Here is an 18,871-nt window from a genome sequence, read left to right as displayed (position 1 = left end):
GTCTCGCTGCTATCCAGTCCCCCTTTCTCCTTCATGTATGCGCCATTCGTATATCTGGGAGACGGATCGTGCTTAGTGTGGCTTTGTCGAAGCCTTGGCTCTTGGGGGTTCGAGAGAGTTTTGTTCTCATCACGGCCCCCCTCACCACCATCGATGTGTAGAAAGTCGCTTGCGATACTTCACTTGCTTTGTCGGAGTGTGCGCCAGAGCAGTATATGGCCGTTTCCATCGCGCCGCTGTAAAAAGACTGCGCTTGCTCAACGACGTATGTCATGCGTTTTGCGAGCGTGCTGCAGTCATTTTTGCACCTTTTCTGGCGACTCATGATACATACAAAGGTGATGCCCTCTGGCTCGCAGAAAGCTGTTTCGCCTGGTCAATAGAGGCCTCATCCTAAGAAGCATTGGTGGGTGTTTTTGAGGCACTGGACAAGGGTGGCGTCGCCTGCCCCCCGTTTGACTTGCTATTGGATCAATGGTGCACCAGGAGCACAGCCAATGAAACACAATAAAGAGTTGCTCTTCCCTATGTTAGAAACTCATGCTTTGATCGATCGAGGGCATGCATATGATCGCTGTCTTGCAAAACCAGTTTCAAGTGCTGCACCTGGGGAGGTGCTTATCGCCTCTTCAGCTATTAGTGGAGCAGCGTTGCAAAGTTCAGGAGGAACAAGGAAGCCAGTCCTCTGGCTGACATGCCTGGTGGTGGCGCTGTCTCTCATGATCTTCTCATCTTCTGCGCCTTGCGGAGCTTATTCGCTTTCTTGCTTCATGAATGCATCCGTTGCGGTGCTCTTACTTCTCCTTTAATCACGTTTCCCAACCCTTTTTTTCCCACTGGGTTTCAGTCACAGAGGTTTCGCGGTGGAAATGGTAATGATCCTCACGCCAACAGTGACGCGGAATCTGGAGAGCATCCAGCTGGCGCTGGAGACCAGCAATGCAATCCTCATTCAAGGGGAGATCGGATGTGGAAAGAGCGCATCTGTGCTTCATTTAGCGGAGAAGTACGCGGCAAAGGAAACAATGATCCAAGTAAACGTAGACGACACGTTCGACAGCAAGGATCTTCTCGGCAAGTTTAGCGCGACTCAAACCCCTGGAACCTTCCAGTGGGTTCCGGGGCCGCTGACGGTCGCTGTGCAGAAGGGCTATTGGGTTCTCATGGAGGATATCGACCTCGCTTCGTTCGATGTCTTTGCCGTGCTCCTTTCCCTCCTTGAGAGCTCGACCCTCTTTATTCCGGACAAGAGCAAGTTTCTGCGCGCGCACAGCGGGTTCAGGCTGATTGCAACTCAGCAGCTGTACTCCTCCGGTGCAGCCGTACTCACACGCAAGTCAAACTCCGTACCGTATGCCGAGCTTTGGGGCACCGTGATCATGGAAAACCTCCCAGCGGAAGAAATGTGCGCCATTGTCAACCATACATACAGCAACGTTCCGTTGTCCATCATTCAAAGCCTCGCGGCATTGGCTTCCCCAACGTCTGGCACAAGACTCGTGGGGCTGCAGAATCTGCTAAGGTGGAGTAAACGAGTAAGTAAGCGTCTGCCAAGCACGCTTTGTATTGATAATGCTAATAGCAAAAACACACTGGCGTTTATCTCGTCCCGCACGCGCGAGACAATGGTGAAGGAGGCGTTCGACTGCCTTGTAGCAAAGTACCCTCCAGGAAATGAGCGTGCTGGAGTTCTGAAGCTGATTTCGGAAGCTTGCGGGGTACCGATCAATGTTGCTGAGCCTCTTGTCCTGGAGTGCAGACCACAGGAGTCACTGACCACAGACATGTACTCAGTGGGCAGGGTGTGCATTCCGCTCATCTCCACTGTCTCCGGGCTCTTGCGCGACAGCCGCATTGCATTCGCGCCAACCACGCACGCCATGTCCCTCTTGGAGAGGCTTGCGGCGGCCGTAGAATCGCACGAGCACGTGCTTCTGACTGGCGAAACAGGCGTAGGAAAGACGTTTATTGTGCAGTATCTGGCGGATCAGCTGGGCCAGTCGCTAATCGTGCACAATCTCAATCAGCAGACGGACTCGTCGGATTTCATGGGCGGATGGAAGCCGTTGGATGTTGGTGTGACGGTGCGGGACCTGTACAACGGATTTACGGAGCTCTTTGCGGCATGCTTCAATGTTGAGAAAAACGCACAGTTTCTCAATATTCTTCAGCAGTCCGTCAATGGCCGGAAATGGGGCCGTGCGCTGAGCCAGATCATCAAGGGTTGCGGCTCTTTTAGGGCAAAGAGCGCAAAGGTGAAGTACGATGCAGCGATGCAGCAGCAGTGGGAAGATCTGGAACAGAAGGCCAACGAGCTGCTGAACACTGTAGAAAACACGAGAACCAACTTCGCGTTTTGCTTCGAGGAAGGCTCCCTTGTCAAGGCGTGGCGCGAGGGCCACTGGATTCTGCTGGATGAGCTCAATCTGGCCAGTACCGAGGTGCTGGAGCGCGTCTCCTCTGTGCTTGGCGATGTCGACCGCCTTTTTCTCACGGACAAGGACTCTTCAGAGCCGATCATGCGCCACAAGAACTTCCACGTTTTCGCGAACATGAATCCTCCGACTGACGTCGGCAAAAAAGACTTGCCGCCGTCTCTGCGTTCGCGGTTTGTCGAGTACTACGTGAGCGAACCATTTAACCGCAACGACATTAGCATTGTGGTGAGGGCGTACATAGGCTTCCTCACGGCAGACGCAAAGGTAGACGAAATTACTGACTTTTTCCTCGACTGTGTGAACAATGCGAAAACGAAGCTCTGCGCCTTGGACGGCGAGTCGAAAGCGCCGTCGTTTAGCCTGCGCACACTCACACGAGCCCTCTCTTACGTGCGCCGCGCCACCCCACTTTACGGCTTTGCGATCGCCTTGTTTGACGGCCTACTTCTTGGGTTTGCGACTCCTCTGCAGCGTCAGTTCCACGTGGTCGTGGAGCAGCTCATTGTCAAGAATATCTTTCGTGGCAAGCGTCCCAACTCCCCCACCTTGCCGGCCGCCCCGAAGAACGGGTCGTTTATCGCGTACGAGCACATGTGGATTCCTGCTGGTACCGAGGTTCCGTACTGCGACGAGGCGTTCATCCTCACCAACAGCGTCAAAGGCCACCTGACGAATCTCAGCCGCGCAGTGTTTGCAAATCGTCCGGTGCTGCTCGAGGGCCCTACGTCCTCTGGCAAGAGTTCCATGGTGAAATATCTGGCCGAGATCACCGGCAATAAGTTTGTGCGTATCAACAACCACGACAGCACCGAGGTTCAGGAGTACCTGGGTCACTACGTCACAGATGAGCTCGGAAAGCTGCGCTACGTGGACGGAATTCTCGTGAAGGCTGTTCGCCACGGCTACTGGGTGGTGTTGGATGAGCTGAATCTTGCACCGACTGACGTGCTCGAAGCCCTTAACCGTCTTCTGGATGACAACTGCGAGCTGTTTGTTGCTGACACTCAAGAAACCATAAAGCCGCATCCTCAGCTTCGCATCTTTGCGACTCAGAATCCTGCCGGCATTTACAGTGGCCGAAAGATGCTCTCGCGCGCCTTTCGAAACCGCTTTCTTGAGATTACAGTGGACGAGATCCCAACAACGGAGATCAGCACTATTCTGTGCCGCCGCTACTCACTTCCTCAGAGTTTTGCTGATAAAATGGTGGAGGTGATGACAGCGCTGCAAATTCACCGCCAGAGCTCGCAGATCTTTGCCGGCCGTCATGGGTTCATCACGCCTCGCGATTTGTTTCGGTGGGCGGAGCGTCGACCAGAAACGTATCAGCAGCTGGCGGAGCACGGCTTTCTGCTTCTGGGAGAGCGGTGCCGCAAGCCCAGCGAGCGCCAGGTTGTGCGAGATGTCATCGAGTCGGTGACCAAGACGGAGCTGGACGACAAGACCATTTATCACCCATCGCACTGGTTGTTTGTACAGCGCTACTTTAGTCAGGTTGAGAGTGGCGTCATTGACGAGTTCAAAATTGTCTGGACGGAGTCCATGCAGCGCCTATTCACCATTGTAGGAATTTGCCTGGAGCACAAAGAGCCCGTCCTGCTCGTTGGCGAAACCGGGAGCAGCAAGACCACGGTGTGCCAGCTGTGGGCGGCACTGCTCGGCATTCCGCTCCACATCCTCAACTGCCACCAGCACACAGAGGCATCGGACTTTCTCGGCAGTCTGCGACCCTCGCCACCGGACCGGCGCGATCAGGCGTTGTTTGAGTGGCGCAACGGCCCACTGGTGCAGAGCATGCTCAACGGTGACATGTTTGTGCTGGATGAGATTTCACTCACTGAGGACAGCGTTTTGGAGCGACTGAACAGCGTGCTGGAGCCCTCGCGCAGCGTTACGCTGGCGGAGAAGAGCAGCGCCGACTGCATCGTGGCGCACGAACGGTTTCTTGTCATGGCAACCATGAATCCTGGTGGTGATTTTGGCAAGAAGGAGTTATCGCCCGCCCTTCGCAACCGCTTCACGGAGATCTACGTCCGCCCCACTACAGACGTAACGGAGGTGAGCATGATTCTGTCGAACCGCCTAGAGGCGGAGCTGGCGGTGTGGGCCCCTCACATGGCTGCGGTGCTCTACCACGTCTCGCAGTCGACCACCACATCTAGCTCACCTCAGCACATTAGTATCCGTGACATCATCAGCTGGGTGTCTTTCATGAACGCTGCCCATGGCCGGTGCCCGCCGGAGGTCGCCTTTCTGCAGGGACTCGACGCTGTCATTCTCGATGGCATCGGTGTTGGCACTGGGCAGTCGGAGGCGTCGTGTGCGGTGTTGAAGAGCAGCTGCACGTCGCAGGCGGTGCAGGAGGTGATGCAGTCCGGGCATGCGCCGATCGACCACAATGCCCTGCTTGCGAAGCCCTTCTGGGAGGTGTGCGAGGGCATGGCGGAGCCGCAGCTGCCGCCATCGATGCAGGGCCGCTTCTTCTTCGGCGCCCCGGCAACGCGGCGCAATTTGTCCAAGCTGATGCGGGCGAGCCTCGTGAAGAAGGCAGTTCTCCTGGAAGGTAGCCCGGGCGTGGGTAAAACCAGCATCGTGGAAGCTCTCGGCTGCGCGCTGGATCGATCGGTGGTGCGCATCAATTTGAGCGAGCAGACGGACATCATGGACCTCTTTGGTACGTACCTGCCGAGTCCCAGTGATGCCACTGAGCAGGAGGCCGCGGCAGAGGGAGAGGAGTCTGCCGCGACGGTGGGGGATGAACTGGAGCGACAGCAGCCGCGCGGTGGGCGAGGTCCTGTGAAGAGCCCGCAGTTTGCATGGTCGGATGGCGTTCTTTTGCGAGCCCTGAAGCAGGGCTCGTGGGTAATTCTAGACGAGCTGAACCTGGCGAGTCAGTCAGTGCTGGAGGGCCTGAACGCCTTGCTCGACCACCGCTCCTCCGTTTTTATCCCTGAGCTGAACGAAGAGTTTCACGCTCACGCCGACTTCCGCGTGTTTGCGTGCCAGAACCCGCTGCTGGAGGGTGGCGGTCGCAAAGGCCTGCCTTGCAGCTTCATCAATCGATTCATCAAGGTACACGTCGAGGCGTTCGAGGTGAGCGACCTGATTGTGATTGCCCAGGCAGTGTGCCCGGACATCGAAGAGGCGACGCTGCGGCGCATGGTGAACTTCGTGGACCGACTGCAGTACGACATAATGGTGCGCCGAGCGTACGGCTTGCGGGGAAGCCCGTGGGAGTTCAACCTACGCGATGTGTTGCGCTGGGCGAAGCTTTTGCAGTCGTACGAGGCGCGTGAGCGACCGACGTCGTTTGCCGACATGCTTTTTCTCCAGCGCATGCGCACCGATGAGGATGCGGCGCGGTGCCGCCTAGCGCTCGAGTCGTGCTTCTCCAAGGAAGAAGTCGAGAGAGACGTGGAACACGGGTGCGACTCCGACTTCCTCATCCACAACAACACCGTTTACTTCGCCAAGCAACGACTCATGCAGCGCGAGACAGCCACCATCAGCGCCTCGGAAGCACAGCAACTTAGCTCCTTGCTGCTCCTTCCTTCACAGGCGCACCTTGTCAAGTCGCTGCTGGTGTGCGTTGAGCAGAATCAGTTTGCCTTGCTGGTCGGTCCCTCCGGCGCCGGTAAGACCTTCGCACTGCGCACCGCCGCCGCCCTTGCCGGGGCAAGGCTAGTGACCTTTTCCATGACCGCGAGCTGCGACACAGTGGACTTGCTGGGCGGATTCGATCAGGTGGAGGGCAAGCAAGGCGAGTTCGAGTGGCGTGACTCTCTCGTGCTGGAGGCGATGCTGCAGGGGCACTGGCTCGTTTTGGACAACGTGAACTACTGCAATGCGAGCGTGCTGGACCGACTGAACCCACTCGTGGAGCCAAATGGCGTTCTCTTCATCAATGAACAGGGTGTCGTTAACGACGAGGTGCGCATGATTCGGCCGCACCCTCGCTTCCGCCTCTTCGCTACGCTGAACCCGCGCTACGGCGAGATCTCACGTGCCATGCGCAACCGCGCCGTTGAGCTGTACGTGAAACCGGTAGCAATCCCATCTGCAGAGAGCTTCGCCCTCGGCGCCCACGCATCCGTCGTGGCACAGGAGCGGCACCAATCGTCGCAAGATGCCAAGAGCGCGGACGAAGCGGCCAACTCCGTCGCGTCTCTGAGCGCACCTCCGGTACGCTTGCTCTCGCGTCTGCTGCGGTACCACCAGACGTTTGTTTCTGTTGGCTTTCATGCTGACTCCCAACACCCCGGGACTGCGCAGCTCAGCGATGCGCTCTCTGCCGGTGCGCCAAGTGTATTCACGTTACTGCGGACAAGCTGCCTGCTGCGACCCAGCAGCCTCGTCGGCGACTTGGAGAGGCTGATTCTCCACCGATACATCCACAACCGCAGTGGGCACTGGGCCAGCTTCAAGTCGGAGCTACTTGAGCTGCTACGCTGCATAATGGACGGTGACACCGAAGAGAACGATACTGCCGCTTTTGCTGACGAGGCGATGGAGGTACTGCGCGCACTGCGGCTAGGTGGCCGCGGTGACGAGATGCTTGACAGGGCTGCCGCCGCCGAGGATGAGGAAGCCGCCACCGCTAGCGACCCGGTGGCAAGGGCTCTTGTGTGCTGCCGTGTTGGCCGTGCTGCTCTTGCGTTGCAACGGCTTCTTTCGGAGTCGGCCAGCGCCACCGAGCACGACATGAAGGACGCCGCGGAAGCGGCGAAGCAGAAGGAGAAGCGCACGCTCACCAATCGTCACCGGCTGGAGGACTTGGTGCTGTGCTTCGTCCTGGAGCAGTGCAGCGACAGCGTCCCACTCGACGCCGTCACGGAGACGCGTCGGCTGTGGATAAGTCACCGTCTCCCAGCTGAACTCGCGCAGCGCGCTCTCTCGCTTGTGAGGACGAGCTTTTGCTCCTCAGAGATGCTCGCACGGCTTTACACACGTGCTGTCCTTCTACTTGGCCCTCACGCCGATGCACTCACGGCGCTGTGGGGCTCGCAGATGCAGGTGGTCAGCACCACCCTCGTGAACAACGCCCTGGTTCATCTGTGCGGTGTGCTGCAGGCGGCATTCGCGAGCCACAATGCAACTCCTGTGCCACCCGCAACGTTTCAGCAGCTTCTTCGCCTTGCCGCGCCGTTCGCGCGACTCGTGGTTCAACTCGCCAACGAGGAGTACGGTGTGCACACCGACAACTACATCCCCCTCGTCACCTACACAGCGCTGATGTGCAAGGCCGCCTCGAAGATGAAACCACCAATACCCCACGCCATGGCGCTGGTTCATGCCGCCACAAGCTTTCTGGACTCGCTTCAGCAGCATCTCGGCCTCCCCTTCCCGCTGCTGGGCGGCAAGGCCCCGCTGCACCGCTATGTGCCGACTCCTCACATTACCACGGCAGAGGAGCGACGCCTACTGCAGGCATGGAACACGACCGCGAACGAGGCATCCGCTGCCAGGCCAACAGCCCAGTCAAACTCGGCGGTAGGCCCACAAGCGCTACTTCATCGCCTATGGGAGTCTGCAGCGTTCCGCGAGGGCTTTGCATGCCTTCAGCAGCTCTTGTACATTCGCGCCACGGCAGCCACGTACTCCAGCGTGACATCGGCGGATCCTGCGCACACAGTGCACCCCCTTCTCCCTGCCCTGCAGGCTCGGATGACCGCATTCGTTGACACCTACACAGCTCGTTTGCCGCTCTTCACTGAACTCGAACTGGCCCTCTGGCGCAGCGTGCACCAGCTGTCCCTCGATAAACCAGCGGACACGACGGAGGCCCTGGCTCAGCTGGCGCCGTTGTTGCTGAGCCGCTTTGCCAGTCGCCACGGTGTCGCCGGCACGCGTCACCTCTTCGGCGGCGCGTGGGCGGTGGCTGCGGCGGATTGTATGCGCTATGGTGCGCAGGTGCGTGTTATGGACATCGGCCTCGCCGACAATCCACGCCTGCAAGCCCTGGCTGGCCTCTCCACATTTCTGCAGACCTGTCCTTTGGCGGCTGCGTCGCCACTGGAGGAGTGGGCGACCAACTCTCAGCGAGAGTTGGTGGGAGTGCTGTGCACCTGCTTCCCAGACCTTGCTTCTTGCGTGCCGACGCCGCTGCCGCCATCCCGCACCTCAGCCACGGCCCTCACCCGACTCTCCGTCTTTGGAAAGGTGGAAACGGCCGTCGCCTCCGCGGCGCCGATGCCGTCTTTGGTGCTCGAGAGGCAGAGGGTGCTGATGGCTGCTCTGCTGCGCCGACTTCGTAGCAACGGATGTGACAGCGCGGACACGCTTTCTGCCGTGACGCTTCTCTGGGTCTTCAAGTGCCGTCTGCTGCTGCCGCAGTCCCCAGTGGATCCAATGTATCGGCGGGAGTGCAAGCGAGTGGTGGCCACTGAGGAGCTAGAGCTTCTCGGCCGACTCGATGGCGCGTTTGCCTGGGCCGAGCAGCTCGCAATCCGGCACCGCAGCCCCCAGCGCGAGATCCTGCTGACGCTGCGTGTGCAGGAGAAAGAGCTTCTGCGGCAGGCACAGCGCAAGTATGTGACTCGCCCAGACGCCACTGGCATGAAGTACGCTACCCTCATCCGCCAGCTGTACCAGGTGTGTACGACGCTCCTGTCCGACGCGCGTGTGCTCGGTTTGTTCGAGATGCCGCCGGCGTCTGCTGGTGGTTTGAATGCGGCTGCTGCCGCAGAGATCATAGCCAGCCGAGAGGCGTGGAGTGACCTGCTGTACGAGCAGGTGATGCAGCTGCTGGCCGATTACGGCGGCTACGAGGACTTGACGGTGAACTTTGCTGAGGCAGCGCTGCTCGCCTCCATGGCAGCGCGGGCTAGCTGCACCACGGATGTCCGTCTGCTCGCCGCCGCCGCCTCCGCCGACTCGTCTGCACTATCGCGCACACTCTTTAGCCGTGCCGAAACGCTGCGCCTGCTGCAATTTCCATCCCCCCTGGTGCACGTGTTGCCGATGCCCCCACTGCAGCACACCGCGTCTCTGCTGCGCCACCGCGTCGTCTACCTGGACTCGTGCCTCTCCCTGCTCTCCGGCACCGCGCCGCAGGGGACGAGCCGCGACTTTGTCGAGGACGTCTTCGCCCAGTACCGTTCCCTGTTCCGCCAGATCGAGGAGTGGGAGGTGCAGGAGCGCCAGGCCGACCAGCTCGCGGTGATGTACAAGGAAAAGGCCACCGTGATCGAGGGCGACGATGAGAAGCTGATACGCAAGTTGAAGGAGCTGTACCCGAGCTACGAGGCGGAGTTCAGCATCGACGCTCTCGAGGACGACGCGGCGGAATCTTCGGATCGAAAGAAGACGGAGGAGCAGCTGGAGGGGCGCCGCGCCAAGTTTGCCCGCATCCTTTTCAAGGAGCGGGACGGCTTCTACCTGCGCCACCTCGTCGAGGTGCACCGAACCTTCTACTGGCGCCTCATCTCTTGCCGCATGAAGGAGGCAGCGACGGCACCCAGTGCATGCAGCGCAAAGTCGCCGCAGTCTACCGCGCTGCTTGCCGCTTTTCAGAACCGCTTCGATGCCCTCGCCGCGGAACTGCACACCTTTCCGGCGTCGAGCGGCAGCACATCTGGGGTGGCGGGGATGGAGGAACAGCTTCTCCTGAATGGCTTCGCGGCCCGCGTCTCACTGCTGCGCGAGGAGATGCGTGGCACAGCTGTCTCCCTGGAGGAGCGGAAGGAGGCTGCCTTCAACATTTTCCTCGACACGGACGTGTACGAACTGAGTCGCTTCAGCGCCCCTTTGCAGACTTTGCTGGATGCCGTGCAGCGACTTGCCGAGCAGTATCCCGACACGCCGTCGTTGCAGCGGTGCCTGCGCATTGGCCACAAGATTGCCACACTTCCGGCGATGAGTACCCCGCTGATGAAGGTGATGGCGGGTTGCGAGGTGCTGCTGCGGGAGTGCTACGAGTGGGAACGCAACGCATCGCACGAGGTCTCGTTGATGCGCCACATGACGGCGCTTTCCTCCTTCGTGCTGCGCTGGCGCCGTCTGGAGCTGCACTGCTGGGCACACGTATTTCAGGCGAAGCGCGCCGAACTCGAGCTCCAGGCAGCGCAGCAGTGGTTCACGCTCTATGACCTTCTGCTCGGTGAAGCGGTGCCATGCGAGCCGGACGGCGAAGGCCACCATACCGTAGCTGTGTGGGATGCCGAAACGCCGCTGCTGCGACACTGCCGCACCGCCTTCCAGCGTGCCTCGAAGTTCATGTGGGATGCGATCTTTGGAGACTTCAGTGTGCGGCTCCGCATCCTGCAAGGGTTTGGGTTTCAGCTCCTCGCGGCAGAGAGTGCGCAGGCGCCGCTGGCTAACACGGTGCTGCACGTGTGCGACTTCTTTGCCCAGTTCGAACCGCTCGTCCAGCAACAACGCGACAAGGCCGTGCAGCCGATCGAGGAGGACATTGCGGAGTTCGCCAAGATTATGCGCTGGGAGGACGCCAACTACTACGCCGTGCGCGCCACCGCGGAGAAGTCGCACATGAAGATGGCGCGCGTGCTCGGTACCCTGGAAGAGGTGCTGCGAACCCCGGTCCTCGCGGTCATCACAGCCGAGGAGCAGCGGTGCGAGGACGATGCTTCGCTCGGCTTCGCGCTGCCGGTGAAGGTGGACTCCAAGTCCAAGAAGGCAAGGCAGGCAAGAAAGCCTGCGGAGGCTGCGGGCAAGGGTGCGAAGCAGGGCATCAAACGACAACGCAACGGCAAGGCCGTTTCTGCCGCTGCAGATAACCCATCACTGGAGGCTGTTGCCACGGCGGAGGATCCAGCGCTCCAGTTGCTGAGCCGCAACGTATACCTCGACCAGGTTCACACTTTCTTGCGAGACGCCGCTCACGAGGTGATCGAGAACGTGACAGCTCTCCAGAAGCCTAAGACGCCGAATCAGATGAAGGCGCGAGCCCTCAAGACGCTCTTCGGCCGACTTTCCGAGGCCGGCGTACCGCACACGCACGAGAACCAAGTCGGCGACTGGGGGGTTCTCTTCTTCACCACTGAGGCGCTGCTGGGGTGTTGTGAGACGCACCGCGACCAGACAGCCGCAGTCGCCCGTGCCGGCGCTGCTGCGGCGGAGCAGTATCGATTTGCTCGCTGGCTGCAGCGACTGCGCGAAGTGGAGAGAAAGCCGCACCACGACCTTTCCGCTGCACAGGCGAAGCGCGGAACTGGGATAGCCGAGAGCCTCTTTTCGAACGCCGTGCACGTGGCAACAGTACTGTGCGAGCTGTTTCACCTGGATGAGCAGCTACGCGTGCTGGAGGTCACTGTGCAGCACAGTGTACTGGCGTCTGACGGCGACACCGATGGCGGTGTCGTGAGTCACGCTGTACCGCGCGTCTTCCTCGATGACGCTGTCGAGGTTGCTTGCCTTGTTCAGTCCGTGTGCAGTGGCCTAGGATGGATGACGCAGCAGCCGCACATGGTCGCCAAAACTACAGCAGAGGCTCACGGGCTCGTGCACGAGCTGGCGGGCGTTTCAAATGAGCTGTGGTCTCTTTGCACCTCGTATGAGCCGCTGCGCCTCTCCGCCGCGTCTACGGTGCCGCCTGGCATTTCCAAGTACTACTTCGATGCACTGCACCGCGTACTGGGTGTGGTGTGCCGCATACAGGCGTGCGATGTCGCGAACATCGCTGCTGCGGCGAAGCCTCTCGTCGACGCCGTTACTGATATGCTCGCGCGCCACGAGCAGCCATCGGCGCAGATGCGCGAGCGTCTCGCCACGGAGGCAAAGCGGCGTCGCACCGAGCAGTTGCCGAAGCCGTGGGCTCAGCGACTGCGCCATGCCGTCGAGGAAGTGAGCGATGCCCTCGTCCCCTGTGGGGAGGGTGCGAGTGTGGTGCTCGAAGACGATGTGCGGATGCCATCGACGACGGCCACGACAGATGCGGAGGCGAAGGTGAGCGGGCACTGCGACTCCGAGTCCGATACGGATGCGCCACAACTTGAGTCAGCCGTCTACGCCCGCTACACCATGCATGGCGCGGCGGTCCACGAGGCGCTGCAGCGACTCGTGCCGATCCTGGAGGATCTCCTCGCCTCGCCTGTCAGCTCTGAGGGTGCTACAGCCGCGACCGTTGTAACGAGTTCGGCGCTGCCAAGCGTATGCACCCTTGCAGCGCGCGAGAGAGAAGAGCTGCTTCCACGGCTGTCTGTGTGTCGCCGTGAGGTGCAGCGTGTACGCGATGCGTGGTGCACCGTGCTGGAGGCGCAGTGCTTTTTCGGCGTCGTCGTCGCACGCCTCTTTACTGTGCTCCTCAAGAAGGGCTTCTGCAAGACTGAGGACGAGGAACCTGACGACGGCGAGGGCGACGGCGAGGGTGGCCAGCAGCAAAACGGCACCGGGATGGATGACGGCCAAGGCGAGAAGGATGTCACGGACCAGATCGACAACGAGGACCAGCTCATGAATATGAAAGATAAGGAGGAGCAGCAGGCGGATGAGCAGCGGCAAGGCGAGAAGGACGAGGGCGAGGAGGACACAGCGGCGGACGTGGAGACGGACTTCAACGGCCAAAAGGAGCACCGCAGCGAGAGCGATGGCGAAGGTGACGAGGAGGGCGAGGAGTCGGACAAGGAAATGGGCGACGTCGACGACGGCACGGAGCAGGAACGCAAGAAGGCGAAGAAGGACGCTGGCGATGCCGATGACATGAACGAGGATGCTGGCGACGCAGCCGAGGAGGTGCCCGAAGACGACCTTGCCGAAGGCGATGAGCACCGCGAGGACAACGAGGAAACCGGCAGCTTTGAAGACAAGGCGGACGAGATTCGAGACGCCGATGAGGATCGCTCCTGCGAGCACGACGTGGTCGGCGATGACGACAAGAGTGAGATGGACGAGGACGGTAGCAGCGACGGCGACTCCGTCGAGCACAGCGATACTGATGGTGAGGAGCGCGACGAGAGCGCGCGGGATGATAAGCTGCCCAGCGACGCGGACGAGGAACCGGAAGAGAGCGACGTTGCCTCTGAGGAGCGCGTCGACAGTGACGCCGCGACCGACGCGGAGCGCAGCGAGTTGGGCGAGGAAGAGGTGGAGCAGCGGGACAACAGCGAGAACGCGGGTGATGTATCGGACATCGAGGACGCCAGCGACGGCCCCGACGAGAACGTGTACGAGGGCGGCCAGCAGGATGACCGAGAAGGCGACGAGGCTACGGAGAACCAGGACAAGGACAAGAAAGACACGTCCGCCAAAGTCCGCAAGGAGCAGGCCGCCAACGAGGAGGAGCAGCCAGGCACAGAGCAGGAGCAGGACGACGCGGGGCAGAACTGGAAGCAGCAGCAGGAGCAGAACGAGCAGGCGCAGCGCCGCGACAACGCGGAGCAGACCCGCTCTCAGCACAACCCGTATCGTGCCGTCAAGGAGGCCCTGCAGCGGCATCAGCGTCAGATGCAGCAGCTCAACCTTAACCAGCACGTGAAGGTCACGGATGAAAAGGATGAGCCCAAAGCGGAGAAGCCACCGAAGCCGGACCAGGCGGGCGAGCAGGAGGATGTTGAGGAGTTCGACTTTGAAGAGGACGGAGACCGTGAGGGCCTAGCTGCTGCTGAGCACACCGAGGCAAAGCCAACTGAAACAGACGCGTATGAGGGCGAGGAGAGCCACAATGACGCGAGCGGCGACGAGGATGGCATAGGGGAGGACGAGGACGACTCCGCTGACGCCCCGCAAGAGACGCGTCGCAAGTGTCGCCAGAACAGGGACGAGCTCACCGAACTGGAGGAGAAGGAGGCGGCGGCAACATCCCAGAAGATGAAGTCCAAGAAGAAGGTGCGGACGACTGCCGACGATGAGGACGCGAGTGCGTCGGAGGACCAGGAGGACGATGACACCACCAAGAAAGACGACCAAGATGCCGCGGCGGAAGCGAACGTGAAGCTTGAGCGTGGTCGGCAGCTGTGGCTGGAGCAGGAGACTGCAGTGCATGGCCTCTCTCAGCAGTTGTGCGAGCAGCTCCGCCTCATCCTCGCCCCGACGCTCGCTGATAAGCTCCAGGGCGACTACAAGACCGGCAAGCGGCTCAACATGAAGCGCATCATTCCGTACATCGCCTCTCAGTTCAAGAAGGACCGCATCTGGCTGCGTCGCACAAAGCCGAGCAAGCGCACATACCAAATACTGGTGGCCCTCGATGACTCGCTGAGTATGCAGTGCAACAATGCTGGCGTGCTATCCTGCCGTGCAGTGGCCCTCATTGCCAAGGCTCTGCAACAGCTGGAAGTGGGCGAGTTCGGCGTCGCGTGCTTCGGCAAGGAGACTCACGTGGTGCACCCCCTGGAGGAGCCGTTTCTCGCCGACAGCGGTCCGCGCCTCTTCAGCGAGATTACGTTTGAGCAGAAGTCCACAAACATGAAGCTGCTCTTAGAGACTACGCTCGGCTACCTCGACGACGCTCGCGACCGCATGCGTGGCCAGACCCGCTCTACGACACAGCAGCTGCAGCAGATCATGTTTATCATCGGTGATGGCCAGATCACGGAAAACCGCGACGACTTGCGCCAGCTGATGGTGCGGGCCGAGGAGAACCACCAGATGGTCGTGTTCGTGCTGCTGGATATCAGGGCAGCTGAGGGGGACACCGCTACGCCCAGTGCTGGGCCATCTGCCGCTCCGGCCGCAGCGGCGCCGCTCAGGGCAAAGACGTTGCAGGGACTCTCTACTGCAGAGCGCCTGCGCCGCCTCAAGGCGGACCGCGAGGCGCGACTGCTGCGCGTTCAGTCGAACTCGATCCTGGACATGCAGGTGGTCGAGTTCCAAGCTGGCCGTGTGGTGCGCCGCCCTTACATGGAGGACTTCCCTTTCCCTTACTACCTCATCATCCGCGACATTCAGAATTTACCGGAGATCATCGCGGACGCCATGCGGCAGTGGTTTGAGCTACTCAATGCCGGCGCGTAAAGAAAGCGGGTCGATTACGGATCGCGCATATGCATGCGCTGCTTACCCTTCTTTTTGTTTGTTTTCTGTACTTCCCACCTCTGTCTTCGTGTTTTCCGCGATGCGCTCTCATCCACCAGCTCCCGCCCGCCCCGATCCCTCACCTCTGGACGGCTATGCTGGATGTAGAACGTTGACCATGGTGCAAGTTGTGTTTCGTGCCCAATGCCGGGTATGCGGGCGTGCGTGTCGGTGAGTCATCGGATGAATTCGTCTGTTTCCTTCAACGCCTTTCTCCATTGTGTTTCGCTTGCCGTTCATTCTCTCTTTTCTTTTTCTTTCGCTATCAGCTGACGAGATGCGGAGTGGGGCAGCTGCGTGCGTGCTTGTGTGTGCCGGTGGGTGCTCGATGGACACATCGAGTGCCACTGGCCCCGGGTGTGGCTGTGAAGGTGTCTTGGCGTTGTGGTTTATTTCTGTTTCTTCTCTCAAGTGGGCCTCGATGCCTCACTCTCGTGGTGCTTGATCTTTGATGATGATGACGCTTGAGTTAAGACACACACACAGAGACACAGACACAGACACACGGCGGAGGTGGGATGAACAGCCTGTGCTGTTCACCTCCCCGCCTTTCCGCGTTTGCACACGTGTGTCTGTGCGTGGATCCCTTCCCCGATATAAACATAAGTATATATATATATAAGCCAGTGCATGTGCATGCATGTGTGCCTGCGTTTGTGTGTGCTGTTGTTGTTTTTGTTGTCATGCGAATGTGTGCCACGGGCATCTTTTACCGTTTCGCTTGTAAACCAAGCGGGCGTCATTCATCACTGCGGACGATAACAACGACGCATTCTTTTAAAACGAACGCTAATGGGCGTCTCTCTTGCCTCTCTTCTTCCGACGTTGCCGTGCTCTCTCTGTGTGTCTCTTCACAGTTGACGTCGAAGTAACCCAAGTTTGCGCGCATGTGTGCGTGTGTGCTCTCGTGTCGTCTGGACTTTGTGGGCACGCCCACAAGGGATGCAATAAAACGAAAAGGTGAGCACAGTAAGGCCGTCACGGCGACGGCAGGCGGCGTCGTGAGGCGGGACGGGCACACGGCGGCAAACGAGTTCCAGTGGTGCGCATGAAAAAGAGACGCACGCGCCTTCGCTGATGTGCGGAAGGACCGGTGAGGATTACGGAGAGGTGACGCGTCTCTCTCTCTCGCTCTGTGTATGGATGCGCGCGGATGGTGAGCGCCTCAAGTGCGGATTCAGTGTCTAGTACGTGGCCTCCTTTTCCTCCTTCGACGGGCCAGTCACTGCTACCAGCACCACCATCATTGATGCAACGGCTGCTGTCGCGGGCGGTCGCTTCTGCGGGTATCTAGGCCCGATCCTCCCCCATGACAGTATGGGTTCACATCAGCGCATTCACACAATTCTGCTGTGCCCAACGTCTTGCCCAAATTCGCTCTCTCTCTCTGCTGCCGCTGCACACACACACACACACACACACACACACACGCCTGACGCACTTGCATGCTGTATACGGAGCGTGAGTGCGTGTCTGTGCTTGCGTGTGTGCTTTTCCGGGACCATATCTCCTTTCGCATCCCTCCCCCTCCTTGCGCGCTTTCTTTCCCCCACGTTCGATGCTGAGCTGCAAGGGACTGACACCGGCGCTCGTGTAGTGCACACCTGCTTGCGGAAGGCGTACGCGGTGCCGCGGAACGGTTTATCTTGCGCGGCCCCGCACCGCTCTCACTTGGGGCGGCTGTCTACGGGGACGAGTAGGGCAGATTTCGCCTCGCTGCTTTGCGTCGCATCGTGTTCTCTATCACCAGGGACGCCGCTGCTTGCCGACGTTTCGCAGCGACCACCGACATCAGCGGGACTTCTCCTGTCCTTCATGGGCGTTGGGTAGCCGCGCTTCTCCGTAGTTCTTCGTTGTTTTATTTGAAAGTGCTTTCGCTGTGTCGGGCGTGCTAGGCGCCCTTCCTCCCTCCTAACGACGGTAAAGACATCCTTGACTAATTTGCGTGACATCCACGGCTTCCTCGATCCACTTCGTGCATCGCTGCACCCCCTCTTTCCTACTCACCGCACCATGCTTGCCTCTGTCCCAGCGCCAAGGCCGGCGAAGAAGGACTCCGCTGCGTCCCGTAGGAAATCGGCGTCGAAGAGCACGGGAGCCGCTATCAAGGATGGCGCATCAGCGAGAGTTTCAGCGTCAGGTGCCGCTGAGTCACCAAAGCAGAGCTGTGCGCAGGTGCATGGCGTCGACTTCCAGTCGCTGGTGCACGCAACGCAGGAGGAGACTCTCCGCGCTGTTGTGTCGAGCCTGCCCACGACTGGCCTACAGGCTACCCAGATTGGCCGTGCGCGCCGACTCGTGCAGCAGATTCTTCATCACCGCTCGCCGGAGGATCGCGTCTTCCTCGCCTACACATCCAACATGATTTCATGTGGTCTTCGCGACACGTTTACGTACTTGGCTCGCGAGCGACTGGTGGACTGCTTCATCTCGTCCGCTGGCGGCATCGAAGAGGACGTTATAAAGTGCGGTGGCAGCACGCTGATCGGTCAGTTCGGTCTGGACGGGCGAGCGCTGCGCCGCCGCGGCATCAACCGCATCGGCAACCTCCTCGTGCCCAACGACAACTACTGCTGGTTTGAAGACTTCTTCACACCTGTGCTGGGCTCAGTTCAGGAGGCGCAGCGGGCGTCGCGATGGAAGACGCACACGGCCCCGTCCGAGATCATTGAGGCCATGGGCGCCGCCATCGCAAAGAACCACCCTGACACGTGCACCTCCAGCCTGGTGTACTGGTGCTACCGGAACGGGATCTCCGTCTTCTCGCCAGCCTTCACAGATGGCTCGATGGGAGACATGATTTACTTCTACAACTTCTCGCACAAGGGGCTCGTCGTGGACCCCCTGGAGGACGTTGTGCGGCTGCGCAAGCTGGCAGCAAAGGGGAGGGGCCGCAACTTAGCCATCGTGCTCGGCGGCGGTCTTCCCAAGCACCACCTTCTGCGCAATGTGTCGATGGACGCTGTTGTCATGGTGACAACAGGCTTGGAGGCCGACGGCTGCGTCAGCTCCGGCGTTCTCGCTGACGACGTGGCGTGCGGCCTGCTCAGAGAGGAAACGGAGACTGTGCGCGTGCAAGGTGATGCCACGGTGGTGTTCCCGCTGATGCTGATTTCAGAGGAAGCTGCCACCCGGGAGCGGGCCGCAGCGTAAGCGCAGAGCGCCGCAGCAACGAGGAGCCATGCACGCTCTCACACACGCACACACACGACTCATAACAGCGCACTTGCGGGGCATACCCCCACTACGCAAGCATACAGCAGAGGCTTGAGTAATGCAGCGACAGCAACGAGTCCTTCCAGCACGCACGGGACAAAGCGAGGCAGCAACGGCAGATGATCGAGCGCGTCGCAGCACGTGTTCTACTGCTGCCGCCGCTGCCGCTGCTACACGGGGCGCTTGGTCCGGAGTGATATCTGTGGCTGCGACGGCCTCGTTTTTTCACATAACGAAGAAAGGACACC

General features: G+C 60.1%; 2 protein-coding genes across 2 annotated transcripts; both read left to right on the top strand.

Moving 5' to 3' along the window:
* Positions 1-869: 869 nt before the first annotated feature.
* Positions 870-15,347, top strand: LINJ_20_0280 (conserved hypothetical protein; the record flags this gene model as incomplete). The annotated part of the gene is made up of 1 exon (XM_001465121.2): positions 870-15,347. The coding sequence occupies one exon, from the start codon at positions 870-872 to the stop codon at positions 15,345-15,347; it is 14,478 nt and encodes a 4,825-aa protein (XP_001465158.2).
* A 2,073-nt stretch (positions 15,348-17,420) lies between these two features.
* Positions 17,421-18,560, top strand: DHS20 (deoxyhypusine synthase-like; the record flags this gene model as incomplete). The annotated part of the gene is made up of 1 exon (XM_001465120.2): positions 17,421-18,560. The coding sequence occupies one exon, from the start codon at positions 17,421-17,423 to the stop codon at positions 18,558-18,560; it is 1,140 nt and encodes a 379-aa protein (XP_001465157.2).
* Positions 18,561-18,871: the final 311 nt, after the last annotated feature.

The sequence above is a fragment of the Leishmania infantum genome, chromosome 20 (assembly GCF_000002875.2).
Source record: "Leishmania infantum JPCM5 genome chromosome 20".
Lineage (NCBI taxonomy): Eukaryota > Euglenozoa > Kinetoplastea > Trypanosomatida > Trypanosomatidae > Leishmania > Leishmania infantum.
This window is presented reverse-complemented; position numbering and strand designations above follow the sequence as displayed.